Source organism: Scatophagus argus, chromosome 12, assembly GCF_020382885.2.
Source record: "Scatophagus argus isolate fScaArg1 chromosome 12, fScaArg1.pri, whole genome shotgun sequence".
Classification (NCBI taxonomy): domain Eukaryota; kingdom Metazoa; phylum Chordata; class Actinopteri; family Scatophagidae; genus Scatophagus; species Scatophagus argus.
In genome coordinates, this window is record NC_058504.1 from 13,145,822 (window position 1) to 13,167,520 (window position 21,699).

General features: G+C 39.6%; 1 protein-coding gene across 3 annotated transcripts in view; it reads left to right on the forward strand.

The window, feature by feature from the left end:
- Window positions 1-21,699, forward strand: part of spock1 (SPARC (osteonectin), cwcv and kazal like domains proteoglycan 1) — a 91,970-nt gene that overhangs the window by 51,510 nt on the left and 18,761 nt on the right. For all 3 annotated transcript variants that reach the window (XM_046406582.1, XM_046406580.1, XM_046406583.1), the window contains 2 exons: window positions 15,906-16,020; window positions 21,222-21,354. In XM_046406582.1, coding sequence (XP_046262538.1) covers window positions 15,906-16,020; window positions 21,222-21,354 — 248 coding nt within the window. The remainder of the gene's footprint in view (window positions 1-15,905; window positions 16,021-21,221; window positions 21,355-21,699) is intronic.

Genomic DNA, 21,699 nt, shown 5'->3' on the forward strand with positions numbered 1-21,699 from the left:
AATATCCACATTTATGGACAAACCAGCATCCGCTAAGGCTCTTGTCATTAAAGATTTTATGCCTCATAATGTTAGCAAAGTTAAACAAGGATTACTTTGTGAACATACAAGAACATACATTTACCGGCACCACAGCATAGGTACTTGATTTATCATATGAATAAAATGTAAAAATATTAAAAATAAAAAAATGCAGTATGCTCCAAGGTTAGATTTATAGTTATTTGCATTTGGAATAAGGTGATGTCACTAAAACTACAAGAAACTTGTGTGAATGCTTTTGAAGAAATTTGAAAGATAATGTGATGGAATTAGCTCAAATAGCTTCCCAAGTTGACCAAACTTGAACAAACCTGAATTAACAATGACTGTCAGCAGCTGAAAGTTTCAGAAAAAGTTAGTGAGATGTGTGTTTTGGCAAACTAGCCAAAGTCTCATAATATAATAACTGAATTGCTTCTCTGAAGTTTTTTTTTCCTTGTTTTATTTACTTTCAGTAAAGATCTGTTGGAACACTTTCACTGGAAAACTTTTTTGATATTTGCTTTAAGATTTTAAAATTAGTTTCACTGTTTAGGCAAAATTCAATATCTTACAAGTTTATCCATTATTATCCACAAAGCAGAGGAACATGAGCACACACACCCACAGTCTTTCTTGTCCATATAAAACACACAATAAGCTCATAAACAAACACACACACACACACACACACCCTTTGGTTGTCACTTTCACTCTCTGCCCACTTGTGACTGACTGCAGCAATCTGGAGTGAGAGCGGCTGCCTTGTAGTCATTTAAACATCACCCATGTCCTGACATTTTCTTTGACTTTTCTTGTTTACAAGGAGGCAGAAATACCTGCTGTCAGACAATCTGATGCACTCTTTCATGCAAGCCAAAGTCTGTTCTTGACACACGTTTTGGAAAAACTTGATACCACGCTGCCAGTCGCATGTCCTCCGCTTCAGCTCAGAGTCAAACTCTAAAGTTTATTTATTACCAGTGTTTTGCAACTGCATTATTTCCTGCTTGGTCCCATCTGTAATGTTTGGAGAGTAGCCCTGAAAAGGCCTTTAAGGCCGAGCACAGAGACAGAGATGAGAAGAGAGAAAGAGTCTTTGGCAGCAGATAACAGTTTTACTGTCAGCAAGACCAATGTTAGAGTCAGTATTCTGGCTATTTCATTCTGGGTTCTTGTATATGGGCATGCCCAGCAGATTTGTGAGGCTGTGATTGCAATGCATTATCCCGAGAGCAGAGTCAAAGGGAGGATTACAAATGGCAGCTAGTGCCCCATTATCACAGCAAGTCCAGAAGAGCACAGGAGAGTCAAACTGGCACAGAGACATAACCAACGGGACAAAGACGGAGAGAAGGCAATACAAGTTAAGTTCATACTTTTATTTTTCAGGTGTTTACTACTCCTGTCCTTTTGACTAATTAGATTACATAGTGAATAAGTGGTTGCTATGGGAACAGTTTTGGCAGCAGAAACAGAAGTCATTTGTGATGCACTCTGGTTTGGCAGTAGCAGCCACAAACAAAGCCTCAAAAATCTGGAGCTTCCAAATTGCCAATCAGCCTGATTAGACGTGACATTGTGTTTTCCCAGCAGAGTGCTCGTCATTGTTATATATTTCATCAGCTATTTCTCCAACTCACTAAGCCAGTGTCTCTCAGAAGATATGCTGTATATCTGCTCCCATTTCTCATCTGTCCATCTTTAGTCTCGCCTAACTCTGTCACTGCGTCTTAATACGTTCTCATATAACCATCTTTGATGTCCGCCTGGAGGAGCTTAAAGAATCTGAAAGAGAGAAACTGATAAGAAAAGGGACAGATAGGACATGAAACTACAGTGAGCACCTCAGGTCTGTGTATTAAATGGAGTGTGAGCTGGAGCAAGAACAAATATCTCATTTCAGTGTAATGTGCTAAGGGCTTGTAGCTCGCTCTCCAGGCGTTCTTTAAACATTGTTTACTGTTCAGATTTTAATGGCTTGTTGGCCACATCATAAAAGTGGCTCAATATCCACGACCCTCGGCTCAGCTCTTATCTCGCTCTTTCAGAGGGGGTGAGCGCTTGCTGTGTTGAGTCTTAACACATAAATGGGAATACATGCTACAGTAATTTTAGGCATAGGCAGCAAATTAACCAGTTACACACACACGCAAGTGACAATCAATGATACCTGGAGCTTGCTGAGACGCAGAGGAAGGAAATACAATCACACTCAGGGTGTTGTTAATTTAATGAACAGCTGAAACCGATCATATCAGCAAAGCAGATAAATTTGTGTTTAGGATGGAAAAGCAATGGCACGGAAAAAAGAGGCACTGAGGAACCAGCAGCCAGAAAGGGTAACTGTTGGCAGATGGAGTAGTGTGAATTGTTACTGCCTTACACTTCAAGACTATAGACAGAGCCAAAACCAACAACAAGCTCAAAGCAAAATGGAGCTGTGAATCAGTGGACTGCAGTGTGTGAACAGTGCTGAACAGGCTGTTCTCAAGGGGAGATACACACAACAGTAGATCACATAGAGGGAAGATTGAATGTGTGTATGTGTGTGTGTGTGTGTTTTGATTCTGCCCTTTGAGCCCCGTAGCGAACAGAGCCTCCAATAATCATTGTAAATTGGGATAAATGCAATTCAGAGGATGTGAGCAGACAGCCGTTGCTAGCGATCATAGCAGGAGCCCTCAGGCTAAATGCCAGCATGTAAAAGTGACAGTGGCATCGGAGGGTCTCACGGGAGCGGGGGGCAGCAGAGGGAGATACAAAGACACGAGGCCTGCAGAGAGCACTTGAGAGCGATTGCTTGCAGAGAGGATAACTCAGAGATAAGAAAGTCATCCAATAATGAGGAGAAGAGAAGTCTGGCAAAGGGGAGAAGAATAATGAATAGGAAGGATATTGACAAAAGAAAAAACAAAGATGGACTGACTTTTTTGCCTACACACACACACACACACACATCCATCTCCTTATAGAGTCAATGGTCGGTCCTTGCTCAGAAACTTTGCTTGCTAATAAATACAGGAGATGGATGAGTTTGGTTATCCAGGGTGTTAATGTCACAGCCTGCAGACAGACATGACAAACTTCCTGTACCTCAGTGTTTGACTGCCCTGAGGCTCTACCTCCATTGGCCTGCTTCCATGTGGGACATTGCAATGCAGTGTGTGTGTGTGTGTGTGTGTGTGTGTGTGTGTGAGAAGGAAAAGAAGATGGATTTATGTTTTTGTATCTAGATGGATCAACGCATTACTTCGCCTTCCCTTGGCTGAGTCTACTTTGTATTTTTGTTCTTGTCTTTGTGTTTTTGTGTTCGGGACTGATTTCTGAAGTGAATATTCCCCTCAGACAAGAAAATTAGAAAAGAATTAGCACCACAGCACCGCAGAGTTTGGTTTGTGATTTTAGCATGTCTTTCAGGAGATTAGACATATTATATCAAAACATATTTGCTTTGGATTGTGACACTGGGGTCCTGAAAACCATAACTTTATTTTCCAAGATGGGACACCTAATACCACCCACATGTTGGTCTGGGTATTGGTACACCACAGCTGTAATGTGTCAATCAAAAACGACTCCAAAATGTACCAAGTAGTTTTGTAACTACTCCAGACGATACCTCCCATTGATTCTTTTTACACCCAGATTTTGAAAAAATCACTATTTGTCTGGTTTTGCGAGCAGCCAAGGGCATAGGTTTGCTTATGGACGACATTCCCATACCATTATATTGAGAGAAATTAATTGTCCCTACTAATATTTGTGCAAAATGAAGTAATATTAGCTAAATCCACCATGCCCTCTCATAGGCTATGTATTGTTAAGCTGTTACAGAACTATGGACAGCGCTGTGAGAGCTACAAGCTGCAAACACTCTGACCCCTGCTGATTTTGACAGGTAATCGTTCACATATTTTAAAAAGCCCTCTGCTAGCGCTGCCTTCTCATGAGTGTTCTGATTAATAAATGTATTGTTTTGTTTCAGAACAAAAGCCTTAGGTCTTGTGTACATATAGCCTTTTTTTCTCACCTTGCAAGCTTTTCATCCCGGCGCCCTGCCAGTGCTTTGTGTCAGAGAAAAATACTACACTGTGTGGACACTTATGTTATGGTTATTTAGCTTCTCTGAAAAAAGTTATCATCCCTATCATGGTTGACATCAAACATGCAACATGTGATTGGCCCACAACTGCAGCAGCTAAAACCCATACAGTCTGTGATGTGCTGAAGATGATGGTGGTGTTTTGGACAACTGGCAGTTCAGTGTGTCAAGGTTTCAACTTAAGTATTTTAAAGGTATTTGTATTAGTACTGACATGATATTTTTTTGAAATGATACAGAGACTTATTGTCTCTGTATTAAGAGCTGGAGTCAAGAGGTGATTAGTGAGTAAAATAAAAGTTGTTCAGGGGAGCTGTATTCATACATTGTGCTCTCTTTTGTGTTTGTCTACGGATTAAACAAGATAAATAACATGTAAATCAGAGAGCTTTAAAGGTGTTGGTAGGCGTATAGGCGTATATTTTATATTAGAACAGCTAAGCAGAGGATGGTGAGTTTGGGCAAAAAAAAAAAAAAAAAGTGCTGAAAGTAAACAACATGTAGCCAAAACTTGGTTGATACTACAACTGTCATGTTGTTGTTGTTACAGGTGATTTTAATCTGATTTAGCTTTCATATGCTGTTTTGTTGGGCTGTATTGATCTTATTGCTGATTTGTTTATCTCACTACATTGAGATCAACAGTCAGGTCATTCTAAATTACCAGGTTTAATGAGAAATAAATGCTTTGATAGCACTCATGTTCCACAACAGATTGTAGCACTACTTTATGCTGATCTTAAATTGTTTTGCTCTACTGTCACAGCTGCATATCCCATAAAACGGTGGGTATAATTCAAGAGTGTTTAGTACAATTAGTTCTCCACCCTGTCTCAGGTTATGTGCAGAGATGTCAGTATGGAAGAGAGAGATAACCAAGCACACAACTCATCGTGCGAGCCAGAGAGAGCATGGCTAATGCACACAGGATGATCAAAGCCAGGCCCTTCAGTAATATGGAGCTATTTCCAGGGTTAGCTTCAGTACTAACATCATGGTCTGTTAGTGCTGGGTAACATGAAACTAATTTGAGATTTAGCAAGTGGGCAGTAATGTAATGGAGTAAAGATTTCCTTCTTCAGAAAACAGTAACATACCTGTCAGTTCTGGTGCTTGTGCTTGCAGCTTAGCTGAATTTAACAAGCTATTGTGGGTGTAGTGGGCTGAAATCCTCTGTGGTATTGTTTGTTTGAGATTAAGGTAACATCTAAGGTAACAACAAATACGCTTCAGTTCCTCCCAAAGACTATACATGATAAATCTGTGTTTAAAATGTATAGCAGAGTGGTGCAATTGCTATTTAAATGGGTGATGTTGTAAAAAGATAAAATAATAAAAGAATTTATATAGAAATAATTAACCAAACATAGATGAGTTAGAGTGTGTAATAAATAGTCAAATAAGTACAAGTAATTTAAAAATGGATTGATTCTTCCCTGGGCGGCACAGTGGTGCAGTGGTTAGCGCTGTTGCCTCATAGCAAGAGGGTTCCACGTTCGAATCCCGGTCTGGGTCCTTCTATGTGGAGTTTGCATGTTCTCCCTGTGCCTGCGTGGGTTTTCTCCGGATACTCCGGCTTCCTCCCACAATACCAAAAACATGCACATTAGGTTAATTGGCTACTCTACATTGCCCGTAGGTGTGAGTGTGAGAGTGTGTGGTTGTCTGTCTTTGTGTGTTGGCCCTGTGATTGACTGGCGACCAGTCCAGAGTGTACCCCGCCTCTTGGTCTTACGGATAAGCAGTATAGAAAATGGATGGATGGATGATTATTCCCTTCACTGTGCGCTTTGGAGGGAGACTGTTGTGCTGTGAATTAGAAGGGTAATTTACCTTGTGCCTTAAAAAGGCTCTTACGTCTGCTCTCCTGAACTTGTTGAGATAACACATCCATGAAACAGAACAGAGTTATTTACAGCATCCTCAGAGATAAACAAGTTAAAGTGACAACCAGTGAGCGTTCTCATTACGCAACGTGCAGAACTCGGCTTCAGAGAGCTGCTGAGGTGATGACGTTGTTGGCAAATGGAAAGCTAAATGTGGAGCTAATTGGTAATCAAATGAACACGTTGTTTGTGTGGCACTTTCAAAACCAATTACATGTGTATTGATCTAATTCAGTAGGAGTTAAGCTGTGTGATAATATACAGTAATCCGAGCTTAGATAAATCTACAGTAAGAGCCGCCATATTGTGCTGCTGTAAAGCTTAGCCTGAATAAATACCATTGTTTTCTCAGTACATCCTCACATACTTGAGTCAATTCAAGCACAGATGTCGGGGTGAAGGTTTGTTTTATTAGTTATTTACAGTTTTTCTTGATTTTACTGTCTGCTCTGATAAAGCGTTGTAGAGCTATGTTTCTTCCAGTTTTCAGGGAATGTTGCTATTTCATAGAAAGCTTCAGCTGAGAGATTTAAATTAAAACATGCCCTTAAATACGTCCTTTTGACTGGGAGAACATTTCTTTGGAAAAAGAGTGAATATGTCAGGCATGTGGATTGTGAAAACCACATATTTCTAAGTGTACTGGGTGTACAAGCAAATCTTACTCAGTTTTTTTTTTTTTTAATGAAACAATATGTGGCATTTTGAATTGCATATTGTATGAACTCTCTGTTCTTTCCTTGCCTGCTCTGTGCTGTGAATCATTATGTGCCGTCGTAGTGTTGCTATGGGCATAATGTGTTCAATTCAGCACATGGGCTTTGTCTTTCAGAAAAGGTGTAAAGAATGTAGAAACAGAAAGGGGTTAGATGAAGTGAATAGAGTCTAGTCTAGGATGATCTATTGGACAAACAGAGCTTTGACGTGTCATATCAGGCGCTGCTGTTTAGATATTTTCTCAGTGACACTAAAATGGGGAATATGAGTGGATAATAATAGGAGAGGAGAGTGGACGGAGGTAAAGATACAGGGCTCTGATCTACTCTTACTCATTCACACACACACACACACACACACACACACACACACACACACACACAACCATCATCTGCAGATTAATGAATGCTTTCGTCCAGGACAGTGCAAAAACATTTAATTATCCCTGACACAGAAGGTGAGGCAAGAGGCCAGATCCATCATTGTGTGTGTGAGAGAGAGAGAGAGAAAAAGAGAGAAACAGAGAGAAAGGCAAGCATGAGTTTTCTCTGTGACCTCTCCAGAAATTGACTAAAGATCAGCCTGACACAAACCCCTTGCCCGGCGGCAATGTGCATGGTCAGTTAAGAGCCTTGGGGATATTATTTTAAAGCAAAAGAAAACAGACTACTTGACATTTGACAATCGAAAAAAAAATCTTGAATAAATAAAATAAAAATGTCCCTTTCTGCATAGCTGCAAACCGTAACCCTGCCATGGCGAACTTGCTGAAATTTTGTGAGTTATAATCTAATTCAAAAAGAAGAAGAAAATCTCCTGCTTTAAAAGCAACAGCTATTGGATGGGTTTGCATACAATTGTCTAGAGACATTCATGGTTCCCAGAGGATGAATCCTAATGACTTAGATCCTAATGACTTAGATCCCCTGGCCTTTCCTGTGGTGCAACCATGAGATTGACATTTATGGTTTTCAGTGAAATGTCCTAACGTCTATTGAATGGATTACCTTGAAATTTGATAAAGACTTTCTTGGTCCCCTCGGGATGAACTGTCTTACCTTAGTTGATCTACTGTCTGTCCCTCTAGCCCTGTCATTATTTGAAAGTTTCAGTTTGTTCAAAACTGTTCTTTCTTTGGAAGGGTGGGCACAGCCGGAGATTCCAGTATCTGCATCAACATCATGTGTATTTTACTGTGTGTGTGTGTGTGTGTGTGTGTGTGTGTGTGTGTGTGTGTGTGTGTGTATGTTCGTTCCCTTCAAACTAGCCAGTTTCATACATATTCTGATTTTATTTCTGCTCTCTCGCTTCTCCACGGTGATGGTAAGGATTGAAAAGATATTTTGAGCAGATCGGGTTATGTATAACTTCATTTAGATTGTGTCAATTAGCAGCTTTCACTTGACATGAATGTTCTCTTATTTTTGCATATTGTCCTTAAATGCATCTTTGCTTCCTTGCTTTGAAGTTGTCTTCAAAGACTGTTTGATTATTTGCTTTCATAGTGTTCCTTTTTAAAAAAAATGCTTTGCTGCCAGCCACAGCTTCACAAAACATCCTCTTTTAGGGCTTTTCACAATAAAGTGTGAGTGTGCATGTGCTGCTGTGGGGTTTTGTGGTGGTGATGAATATTCAGTTTGTACACGATAGTCAATGGCCTCTCTCTCTCTCTCTCTCTCTCTCTCTCTCTCTCTCTCTCTCTCTCTCTCTCCCTCTCTCTCTTTCCAGATATTTTTCACCCGTAAGCCACTGAGGTTTCTTCTCTGACATTAAAGCTGAAAGAGCCTGTTTATCTTCTCCATTCCTCAGTTACATCCACAATAATATGATTTGCCCATGTTTTCAATAATTAATTTTATGGATGGTGAATTCTTTCTATCATCACATCCTCCCAGAGGCCTTCTCTGTGCTTTCTCTCCATCATTCCTCTCTGTCATCCCTCGCTCCAGTGCCTCTCATAGGCCAAACATTCAGACCCTGAGGAACATTCACAAAGCTGAGCGAGAATCAGATTTTATCTCCTCCTGATCTGTTTGTCTTTCTGTTCTCTCTTTCCATCTCTTGTTTTTCCCAGTAGCCCCTCAGGTAACAGAGACGAAACACCTGTTTAATTAGTTTATCAGAGCCTGAAAGTGATGCTCATTTTTCTAATAACAGTGGAGAATTTGTCCTTTGGGAATGGTTGTTGAAGCGCTTGTTTATTTAATTTCAAACTTGTTTATTTGCTATTAGAAACTGTAGCTGGGGAGAGCAAACAATGGAGAGTGATAGCGCATGGTGTCGATAAAGAAGCACACACACCCATGCTCATAGATTACAAAAACCCCCCGTTGACCCATGTCCAGCTCAGCAGCAATTAATTTGAGGTCACCCTTGATTCTTTGACAAGGCTTGTTGGCAATGTGGCCTCTTCTATTGGATACTGACTATCTTTATTATCCAATCACTGCAGTCCATTCTGGCCTCAGTCCAGCATTAGAGGACACAGGAAGAGTGTTTTATCTTACCCTTCTCCTCTCTAGCCATTTGTTCCTGTCTCCTAAGGAACATCAGGGGTAAAAAATAAAAAGAGAGAAAGGAAAGTTCCTCAGACACAAAAGTGGATGAGTAGGGCAATTTACTGTCAACTTTAATCGTTATAGAATTTTACTTCAATTACAGTGTGCTTTTCTGCCATGAATTCACTTGGAAGTGTTGCAGCAATTAAATGACTTGACTTGTTCAGAGTTGGATTGTCCAGTATTTTTCTTGCACACTGTAGACCACAAACTGCCACTCTTTTAGTTTGCCTTTATAAATAGTAGTGAGCAAATAATACTAACACACTAACAAAAAGCCCATCCATTATTACAAACAATCTTATAAAGCACTAACTGTAATTTAATGACAATCTACCTTGTCTACAATTACTCCAAATATTTACTTATTTTTTTAGGGTGCTGCCGAAAATGTAATACAGCTTTCAGTCTTCACTATAATTTTCCTCAGTGGTCAAAGGGAAGAGAAAGAGACATAATGGAGACAACAAAAGCATGGGACAGTTGTGGACTGTTAACAAAAAAAAAAAAAAAAAAAAAAAAGATCATTTTAGGATATTCCACAGATAAACGGGTTCATTGGTAGCAGGTGACAGTATGATGATTGTGTATTTTCAAAAGGCTCAGCCATTCACAAGCAAGGATGGGTTGAGGTTGAGCTCTCCGTTAAACATACGATTGTATAAAGTTCATTGGCTGTGGATCGCTTTGTAAAAATAGTTGTCGGGAACGCAGTTTGTTTGCAAATGACTACTCACTTTTTAATTACATTTATCAAACAGCATTCCAGCTTTTTTGAAATCAGGGTTTCAACATATATGATGCATATATGATTAAAACTACATCTGGGTATTTATCTGTCACAAGGAAGAAATTTCTCTCCAAAATCAAACATCTGGTTTTGAAACATTCACTCAATTAAAATGACTGCTGCATCAGGAATGAAACAACTTTTATTGTTTAATATCGTAAAAAAACAAAAGTAGATTTATTGAAATTAATCTAAACGGAGGTACTATGCTGTATAATACTTATAATACTTACCCAAAATCGTCACCTCCACTGCTATGCTGATATGTGTATAGCCTGTATAGCAGTATATTCCACAGTGTTTACTTTAAAACTGTTAGTTTATAACTTTTTAATTTTGAAGCTGTTTTGCACACTTGTTTTTTTGCACTAAATTTCTTTTTTTCTAAGTTTCTCCTCTGCCTGGCTGTGTTTGTCCTGTGACTGACGCAGCCTCTTAGCTGTAAATTTGGAACAAGCAGTGAAGGGAGTTTGATGGAAGTCGATATATGAGCCTAATTCATCTACAGTTGGGTAAATGGAGAGAGAAGGAGAGCACTGTAGCTGTGATATCAGTGAGGGCAGAATGGCGGTAGGTTTATTGAAACCCCATCATGCCTCCAAACACAGACAAATAAAGCTCTGATCCCTGAGACCTAAATATGGTGCTGAGAGCTGGTGAGACTTTTTTTTTTATTTAAACCACATCATATATAAAGACAAGTGCTTTCAAAACAAAAACAGATTTTTTTCATCAGTGTGTTTTTTTTTCCCCAAGAAAATGTATAACTTTTGATTTCAGCAGGGAATATATTTTCTTTCATGGACTTTCTGTGCTGGCTGAGTACCAGCTACTAACCAAGGAGTATATTGATCCCCCCTCCCCAGCATATAAAAGCAGATCCGACCAGATGGTACCTGGGCTGATGCTAGGCTTGCAGCAACAAGAGAGCTTTCAAAGCACCCAGTAACACAGCAGTGAAATGTGCAGCAGCCAGGATGTGTCCATGTTAACAGATTTTGAAAGTCCGACTGTAAAAACCTTACGTCTCTGCACTATGCAAGGGCATTTTGATCCTAAAAGACCAAATGGTCCCAAGTGTACCTTTCTCATATTAAAGTTCAGGGCAGCACGGTGGTGCAGCGGTTAGCGCTGTCACCTCACAACAAGAGCGTTCCAGGGAGTTTGCATGTTCTCCCTGTGCCTGCGTGGGTTTTCTCCAGGTACTCCGGCTTCCTCCTACAATCCCAAAAACGTGCACATTAGGTTAATTTACTACCCTACATTTGCCCGTAGCTGTGAGTGCGTGCGTGTGTGGTTGTCAGTCTTTATGTGTCCTGGGTGTACCCCGCTCCTCGCCCGCAGTCATCTGGGATAGGCTCCAGCTTTCCCGCGACCGTCACAGATAAGCAGCATAATAGAAAACGGATGGATGGATGTTAATGTTCAACCAGCTGCCAGAGTTCATGTCAACACTGCATGCTTCTGCAAACAATGGACATGTTTTAAATGTCTTTACATTTCAACTTAATGTGTCGTTACGTTTCAGTTCTCAACCTGTGCTTAAGGTCTGGTCAGGTTTAGGCACAAAAGTGCTTAGAGTATGAAAAAGATTGTATTTAGGCTTAAAATACCTGCTTTAGTCTACAATTTTAAAAAAAAAACTGTGATTACAGCAGTAGATAGATAAACAGATGCACATAAATAGATAATACTGTATATAAACAAATTGCATGGGATCACTTCACGTTTACCTTGGTGCATTTTCAAATGATTTGATTTCACGTTTGCAATATAGGATTCATATCAGCTTTTTCAGTTGCTTAGCTACATCACTGTCACTCTGTTAACACTGTCAGCTCTGTTTGCTGCCACAATACCCTTCACCACCCCAACCTCCGTATAATGGCTGTGCAGACAGATGATGACAACAGTGAGAGAAGCATGATGAAATCACTGCTTGTCAATCAAAAGTGGTGGTCCTGGATCAACCTGTGAGACAAAATCCACCAGCAGACAATTTAGGACCCTGGCAACTAAAGGATGCATCAAAATTATGTCAGAAATAATTGTGTCAGAAATGTAGGGGCAAAATCGCACATAGTGGCATGTCTCTGTGTGCATCAGTTAGCAAACTAATTAGTAATTATTAAGTTAGATAGATTTACAGTAACGTGAAACCCACATGTAATATGAAGTTAATTTGTAAGAGGCACCTTTGTGTGCCTTTATTTGGTATTGTTTGTTTTCCATACCTAATCCTCATTACTGCTCTTTGAAAGCTTCACACAGTGGTTTGACTGAAATGACACATTAACTCAAAATTTTTGCGAGCGTAAAATAGCATTTATATCCAAACAAATCTTTGAAAATGACTATAATATAACTATGTTTGTTTTAGACTTCACTAAGTGTGAATATGCTCATCTTAAATTTAAACTAAATATATTTGTGTTAATTTATCAATAATCTGCTCTTGCCTTGTGCTCTTGCTCCCCTCAGCTTAAGCTCTGCCAGTTCTTCCATCTGTCTGACCCCTACAGATTGGTAACCCTGCACCCAGGGGTCATCTGTCAACCTTATGGCCAAGGACAGTGGCTAGACAAGCTGGTAGTGTCGTCTGCGTGTCGAACTGTTCACAAACCGTAACTGTAACATCACAGATGGCGCACACATGACTTACTTGTCTCTGGTTTTCCTCCTTTATCAATTGCCAGTTTCAAAGCATGTGTCTTCCCAGTTTCTTCATTAAACAGCCTCTGGTGCAGAATCATAAAACTGACTGCACACTCATGTATGCAGGCACGAATCCTTTACACTTGTTCATTTGGCAACGTCTTATCAGCAGCAGACAACCTTGTTCATTTACACAAATCAATAGTATTTTCAAGGTAAAAATGTGGTTTAGAGTGTGAAAAAGAATTTTTGCTTGGCACTTTGAAATGAATAGATATGCAATAAGGCATGTTAAGTTGCATTCCTCATGCATATTGACTTATTCACACGCAAGGATGAGAATTAAGTTATACTTGAGATTAGAAAGAAGCGGGGGGAATAAAAGGAGATGAGAGACCCATATAGATGTGTACTGCAGTGCTCCTGCATTACAATTGATTGGCTGGTTTAACTGCCATGGCTGCTCACTCAAGCTTTAAATAGATGGATAAAACTCTGTTTTACTCAACACTCTTCTATTCGCTTCCCTTCCCTGCCTCCTCCTCCCCCTCTTCATCCTGTCATTTTCTCCTTGACTTTCCTGCTCTCTGCTTTCGTTTTTTTTTTTTTGCCTTCTTTTCTCTTTTGTTTTTCCTCTCCTTTTCTTTCTCTTTACTTGCTTTTTTTTTCTCTTCTCTTCCCATATTTTCTAGAAATATTCAATCCACATCAGCTGATAACGATTTCACAGTCAGAGCACCATTGTCCCTACAAATGATCTTTTTTACTGTTCATGAGAAAGTTTTATAAGTGTAATCATCGATAAGTGATGCTTTGTGCATTAGTGCCTGTATGTGGATAAACTGACTTGCTAATTTATATGTGTGTGTCTGATTTCCAATTTGTCTAGGATTGGAGGTCATGCATTTATCCTGAATTGTCCTCCAAGCCGCTGTTGACCAGATAAAAGCCTCCTTTTTCCCTGATTCTTCCTCTCTCCTCTCTCCTCTCTCCCTTCATCTCTCATTTCCTCGCAGTGATAAAGTCATTTTGCAGCGAAGTGAAATAAAATGAGTTTCCTCCAGCGCTGATAGATGGAGGTGTGGACAGGCCAAAATAAGCAGGAGATAGAAACACACAGCAGTGCAGACAGCTATCAGGAGAAAGGTTGACATATCATCGCCTTGCATTTGCGGGATTATAAGAGGGCACACTGGTTGGTTAATGTGTTTTTGTGTCTGTGTGTGTGTTTTACAGATTGTAAGGAAATAAGTCTGTTGCTTAGTTATGACAAATGTGTGCAGTGTACTATGAATCTTTTCCCTTGAGGCTATCTGCAGTTCAGCATCTTTACTTTATGTGTTCCTTCTTATACCTCAATGACAAAGGGTATGGGAATGCTCTTCCATATCATGTGACAGCTCCAGATATGTCCAGAGGTACATATGTTAAGAGTCGATATGAGTGTGTGCTCAATCATTTGTATAGATGGTTGCTGAGATTACTGTAAAGCGAAGACAAGAAAACCGCCGTTGTGTCCGACTCGGTGGCTGATTTAACGCTGATAAACTAGCATGTAAACAGCAGCGTAGTGTGTTTGATCAAGTCAGAAACTAGTTGATGTTCACATCAGACACCAGCTGTGACTCAAACACAACCCATTAGGCCCCTAATGGAGACGAGACCACTCTCATTTTCTGATGTTAGCAGCTACGTGATGATGACTTGTACATAATGCTTTGATCTTGTCTTAATTAACTTGGTATTGGGATGAAATCATTTTTGGTTTGTTCACCATAGGGACTGCATGTGGTCGCTGTATGTGGCTTAAAATCCACTTTGTCTTTTACCTCATTTTGTTAGCTTTGTTCTTTGTGGGGGCTTGTAGCAGATATGTTGATTTTCGTTAACACGTATCTGGTGCAGCTTTGTGACTGGCAGCATCGCCATGACCACCAGTCCGCTGCCTGATGCTGGCACATCTCTCACTTCATTTATACTAATAAGGGTACTGAGTTAACTTCTGGAACAGGACAGCACTTCAGTCAGACAGTCACCTGTGAAGCCTTCCTCTTCTCAGCCATAGGCATAGTTTATGCCATTGCATAGGCTTCAGCTTCTCCAACACCTTCAGTAGCTTCCACACAGCAGCCACGCTGGGCACCACCAATCAAACCATTCATATCTGCAGTCACTGGTCATCCCAGGAATGTTGCTCCTACATTCATAACAATCTTGAGGAGCTACATCAAGTTATACAAGCGGAGTGATTAATGAGAAAAATGCCAAGGCACTTAACCCCCAATTTGCTCAAAATTTGCCAATTTCGTATTTCACTCATTGTAATTTGCTGGGTGTTGCATGTGTGTTCAGCTAAGGATGGGTTAAATGCAGAAGACAAATTCAGTGTGTGCATGTGAAACTATATACTGCCAATAAAGCTGATTCATCTTCTTCTGATTCTTATATCTGTTGACTGTTTTGGGGGCCCATACCTGGCATGGGCAGCTCAACTCCTGCACTAATTCGCCTCCTGCGATCCTTAAATGTACGACTTCCTGCACCACATTCATCCCATTCTTCACATCCATTCATCCATCTTTATCTTCCAGAACATTCTCATTTCATTAAACCATTAAAACTCACATTGTTGTGGTTTGAACCTGGCTAGTGAAAGAGCTCATGTCTCTCTCTTTTACTGTCACTGTGTCTTTTTCACCTCCTCCACCTTCTGTTTTTTCTCTCTACTTCTGTCTGTCAAGGGAAAGTTGGTTTGTGCTGTTAGCCTAGTGTGAAATGACAAAATGCTCAGAGTCAATGAGCTGCTTTGATCTTTTGTCACCCTGGACATCAGCCAGCTGTGCCTGGCTGCCATGGCTATAATGTCACTGTGGAGATTGATTTGGAAGAAGATGAGGTTGACGCTCAGAGAGAATAGTCCTCATTAAGCAGCCCACACTGCGGAAAACTCAACGTTTACATCATACCTTTTACCATTCTTCTTCTTCATCTTTTTGTCTAAGTCATTATTTTCCTGCTGCTTCAGTTAGTAGCACATAAGAATGCCGGGTTGAAAACCCACAGAAAAGCTGAATTTCAAATTCTGCTCTTTGCTGTTTCTCCGGTTCTGCATGTTTCCACTAACTCATTTTTGCTGTTCAGAGATGAAGTTTAACCCTGCTCTTTCCTTTTAGGCCCGGATGCCACTAAGGACCCCTGTCTGAAGATCCGCTGCCCTGCTCACAAGGTGTGTGTCAGCCATGACTATCAAACGGCCATCTGCACCAATCGCAAGCAGCCAATCCACAGGTAAGAACGAGTAATGTGACACTTTAATAACCCATGGTTTTGTTCTGTGGTTCGCCATGTAAGCGATTGGTGACCTCTAACCACAGCATTCAGTGATTCAGTCCATATGGTCTCCTGCCCACATGTCATGTCCATGGGCAACAAAGTGAACCCCACAGTGCTCCTAATGGTCAAGCCAGCACCTAGCATGGTGACTTACTGCCTCTGGTGTGTAAGTGTGCGTGTGAATGGGAGGCAAATTATAACAACAACAAAAAACAAGCATTTATTTTACTTGTTGTTCCTTTACCTTCTCATTGTTTGTTGTCTCACAGAATCTAGCGCTTTGGGTGAGATTAATATCAATAAATCAACCAGTTTTGCCAGAGCCACCTTATTAAAGCCAATAGGTAGAAAATAAATAAAGCGGTTGCTCTCTTTGACAAAAACAAAAGTGAAACAATGCAGAAATCAACTTTGAAGATTGTTATTGCTCCGAATAAGGATATGTTTGGTTTTGCATGTTACATGTAGCATACATGAAGAAATATACTGTATATTCTTTTTGATTACCAAAAAGTAATTCATAAACAAAGACATTTGCAGTTTGCTATCCTACACATGTCTGTTCAGTTAGACCCTAATGAAATTTCTAATGAAATAAACTTCCAGTAATAGAAATCCAGATAGACTTATTTGGGAGTGGCAAAACCAGTCACAGGTTTGGAGTATACTGCATAATAACTCAATGTATTTTACAGCTGAAATCCGTAGTCCTAAAACAGACATAATGTAACATGTTCAGTAGAAGACTTCTGAAAAGCATCATCACAACAAAATCATTTTTACAGACTAAGTAGTTGTTATAAAATTTGGAATTTGTTAATTATTAAGAAAATAAAACAATATCAAATATGTTTCTGAGCAGTACACACACATTTGGGGTGTTTCAGAATAGCAAAATGGTTGCGTTTTAGTTGCTTTAATGCAAGACTTTGTCGCTCCATAAATATGAAATTATTAAGGAGTTCATGTAAACACCTTTCACTTAAAATGACTGTGAAAAGAGGAACATCAATATGCGAAAGAGCCTTGGGGCAGATTAGACGAATCACAGCGAGCAGCAGTGTTAACAGTGTGTAAGAATTTGATCTGCTTCATATACACACATATTCCCAACACCAAATTGTTTCAGTAAAACTGTTTGCTATTTGGGCTCTGTCGCATTCAATTTGTATTTGTGTTTTCAACCTTGTTATGCCACTGATTTTAAGTTTTAAGTCAATTTTTCAGTTCAAGAAGCGTTTCCCCTGAAAGATATACAAACATTTTGTTTGTCAGGCTATCTAATAATTAATTAGATAGATAATTGATTTCCTCCAGTCATTGGTTTCTAAGATCCTTGTTTTTATTTTTTTTTTTCCTTCATGTTGCATTAATTACATGTTCTCTTTGCTGCTTAATATGTCAGACTATTCACCTGAAATCTGTATTTTCCCAGCAGCATCTACTCACTGAAGCTTTGGACTACAATATTATTTTATCTACAAGTTAAATTAGTTGCATTGATTTGCATAACACAGATTCATTGTCCTCTCAGAGGGCAAATCCAAACTGGTAACACTTAAGGTACACAAAAAGCAGCTACCAAGGAACGAATGTGAGGGGGTAAAAAGGAGGAACTAACTGTAACCCTGAATAATTCTTAATCTTAATTGTATAGTTGCTGATGATTAGTTGTTGATTAATTAGTCTTATTAAGAAACAAGGAATATGAAAGACTTGATATTTAATGAATCATAATAAAAACTTTCCTAATTGTACGTAATGGAGGATGAGTTACATGAGAAAAGATTGGGTGATCTTTTATTAATGAATAATGATCAGTTCATCTGTATCTGTGAATCGATCATACTGAGCGCTTTCTTCATGAGTTGTCCCACATTACTTCCTGATGATGATGACAATTAGCTCCTGAGTTGCTCCCAGGAGTTCACTTCCAGAAAGTGCAATTATGTTAAAAAAATATTTTAATTATATCCACAACACATATGTAGTCATTTTAACATCCAAGTCATATGCTGCAGTATTGGTGATGCTGACACCTTAAAAATAAATGTCCCGTGCTTTGAATCTGCCACCCTCTGTTTCCAGTACCACCAGGGGCTGGCTTGGGTCCCACGGTGAATGTATCACCCTGCTGCCACTGGTTTGGACCATCTGCCTGCTCTGCCTCCTTTTGGGGGTTTTATTCTCTCTGGACAGGCTCTGTCCCACTCCCCAGCACAGAAATAGTCCAACTTTTTTCTTTTTCTATCAATATGGCTCTAAATAATTAATATAATTAAGAAGCTTATTGTGGTCAGGCAAAAAAGTACAGACAAAAATCATAATTTACCACCAATTTCACACCAAGAACGTCATAATTAGTGCGATTACTACTCAGTATTCAATATTACGTTACTTGAGCAGGCACAAAAAGATAATATGTCATCACAAGTTCACCTCATGAACAACGTGGTCAGTATGAAAGATTCACAGATAATCATGAAGTAATCATTGCCTAGTACTTCATTAATAGATCTCCCTGGCTGTTCAACAGCACCACAGTTAATCAGGGAGGAGGAAGCGCTCCCCATTCAGATTTACCCTGCCAATCTGGGGAATTGAACCGCCAACCTTTTGTTCACAAGCAAGCTTTACTAATCAGTAACTAATTATTAGCTACTTGAAAATTTGATCATGTGCTGCTCTTTAATGGTTAACTAGTGGTACGTTCCTCATTTGCTCCCTAGCAACTACTCAAAAGTATCTTATTGTAAAAACTCCAAACTTTATTACTCTCAAAATATTTTGTTGACAAATACAGTTAATGTCCACTATGTTGCACCATGCGTATCTACTAGATGAGTCTTCATTATAATTCACTATTTAAAACAAAAAAGTGGCCTTTTTGAAGTTGCCCTTCCACACACTTACAGTTTCTTTATTAAGAAGATGTCAACACAAAAGTCCCAGGCATAACTTCTACTTCTTCTTGTTGCAAATTTGTGTAGTTGATTAGTTGCACTTGTTGACTTCCCTTATTGGGTGATTATTTTTGGCTGCAGACTTGGACATCTACTTTAGCAGCAAAAGAAAGAAAGGAAGAATAAAGAAAGAAAGAAAAACATTATGGAGGCTTGCAGTGTTCATTTGTGTGGACCTCTGTCCTGCTGTGTGGGCTGTGGTACAATCAAATCAGAGCCATTCCAGATTAGAGCAACATGGAAACTCCCAGCAGGGGGTTGAAGTACCCTGGATGAGGGAAGGAGAGAGAGAGAGAGAGAGAGAGAGAGAGATCTTTCTTCCTCTCTTCCTCTCTCTCTCTCTCTCTCTCTCTGTAGCTGTCTGAGCTCTGTGTGAATATTTTCCGCGTATGCACTAATTTCCCCGACCAAGTAAATCCCGCCCTTCAAATCACGCTAATAACTTGAGCACGCTCTTGTGTTTCACTGCATTTGTGCCATTTATGCAAAGAGTGCTTGATAAGAGAGGAGGAGAAGCATCGGATTAGGTAACATCAACAAACATCAGCATACAAGTTTCATCGTACCTCCGTCTTATTATCCGCCAGCACTTTTTTTATTTATCAGTGCAGTGTGCATATCTAATCTGCTCCGGCAATGATAGGGGCTCTGTCACTGAGTGTAACACTTATAAAGACACTCTACTGGGGATTTTAATCTTGTAATTTTACAGAGTGTAGATGTCTATCCAGGGACTGAATAGTGAACTCTGACTTAAATCTGATGTTATAATCTTTTTCACTTTGTTTTTTTTTATTTAAGCTCAGAGGGATAATTTAGGGGGTGTCAGTCTCAACTTTACTCTTAAATTACTCTAATGCAGGTTAAACAGCCGCAGTTTCATTCTCATAAAAACAAGGACCTACTTTTTCAACCTTAAAAGTTAGCTTCCCTAACCCCAGACTGACTCAGACCTATGAGCCGTGTTTCTTTCTGACCAGTGGCATCAAATGACAAATAAGAGAAAAATATGGAGCCAGCAATGTGGAGTGAGTTTTTAGAGAATACTGTAACTCGTTCAAAATATACAGCAGTGAGGATGCTGTTATTTTTTTGTTTGCGTGAAAAAACCTGTCCTGAGTCTGGCTGATGAGTAGCAAGTCAAGGACAAAAGTCTTACCTCATCCGTCTGTCTGCCTGTGACAGGTTTGAGATTGAGATTTTATTCACCTGGAAGAAGAATGCAAGAGTGTACAGAGCTGAGCGGTTTGAGTAGTTGTTCAGTTGTCCATGTAATTTAGGGAGATTATTATCATTATGCCAATGTGTAGTTTAGTTCTCTTATTCCTTTCTATGGCCGAAATAAGCAGTACATTTATCAAATTACAAGTGTTGTTGTTTTTTTTTGGTAGTTTTTTTTTTTTTTTTCATTCTTAGAGTTTTGGAAAAGTTCAGTAAAATGGATGTTGTTGTACATGTTCTGTGTACAATAAGAACCGAGAGCAAACAGCAGGAGTAGACTTTTCATTAAAACAAAATTATGACTTGTGTGTTAACAAATTCATCAGAGCATGCGAGGCCAAATTCCTTCCTAAGTTACCATATATACAGCTGCATTTCTTTTATCTATAAGTTATGGTGAGACTAATTATCTCCTCACATTATATATCTTGTCAATAAAACAATGTCAGAGCGTAGAAGTGGTTGACAGTACGACTGTCCACCGGTTCACCTCAGTCGTTGATAGTTTGTGGTTGTCACATTAGTTTCTTTGTTAAGAGTCTGACTCACTCTAATTCCATCTCTGCTCAATGGATCAGAAGGCAGCAGGGTGTTTAGTGAGAGCACTTATAGATAGAAAATTGCTGTGAGATTTGGATCAAACATAATTACACCCACTGTAGAAGAGGCCTCGATAGACCAATCAGGATTCGCTCGCTTCAGGCTGGCTCTGACAACTACACACACTTTTGGCTCAGTAGGAAACTGATTCTCATAGTTTGGATTATATTCCTGCCTGGGAAGTTAACACTCCTATTCAATATTGAGTGATGTTAGTGAAAATGTTATACATACAGGACATACATAGAAAGACTTGGACCAATGCAGATATTATTGCTTGTTTTGTGTTTTTGTTGTGTGTACAGGAGAACTTGTCTTTGTTCTACCGAGTAATGTCAAAATTCACGTTCCGCCTCTCTCTGTCTCTCTTAGTGTGAAACCCAGGAAAGGCAGTGCAGGCCACAAGCACAGGCTTGAAACAGGGGCTCATGGGAAATGTAGGCTCTGCTCGGCGATCCAGTCGAGCCCTGTTTGTGGCTCTGATGGACACACCTACTCTTCCAAGGTGAGACATCCCTTTGGCACGTATCTCCTTTTTAGTTTCACTCGCTCCTTCCTCTCTCGAGTTACTTGTCTCTCTCTTAAAGTGTGTCACTGTCTTTTTTTCCGTTTCTCAGCTACTATTATTTATCAATAATTCAGTTTGATGTCAGCCATAAAAGTGAAGACAGGATTACTTCAGGACATACAGCAGTGGTTTAAGAGAAGCTGAGTTCTATAATTTATGCTGTAAATATTTGAAATTATGTGTACTTTTCTTTCTTTTTCTTGATAGGTGATACTTTAATTATTCACATCTGTCACTTTTTCACTCACTCTTTCTCCTGCCTCCTTTTTTCTTCCTGTTTTC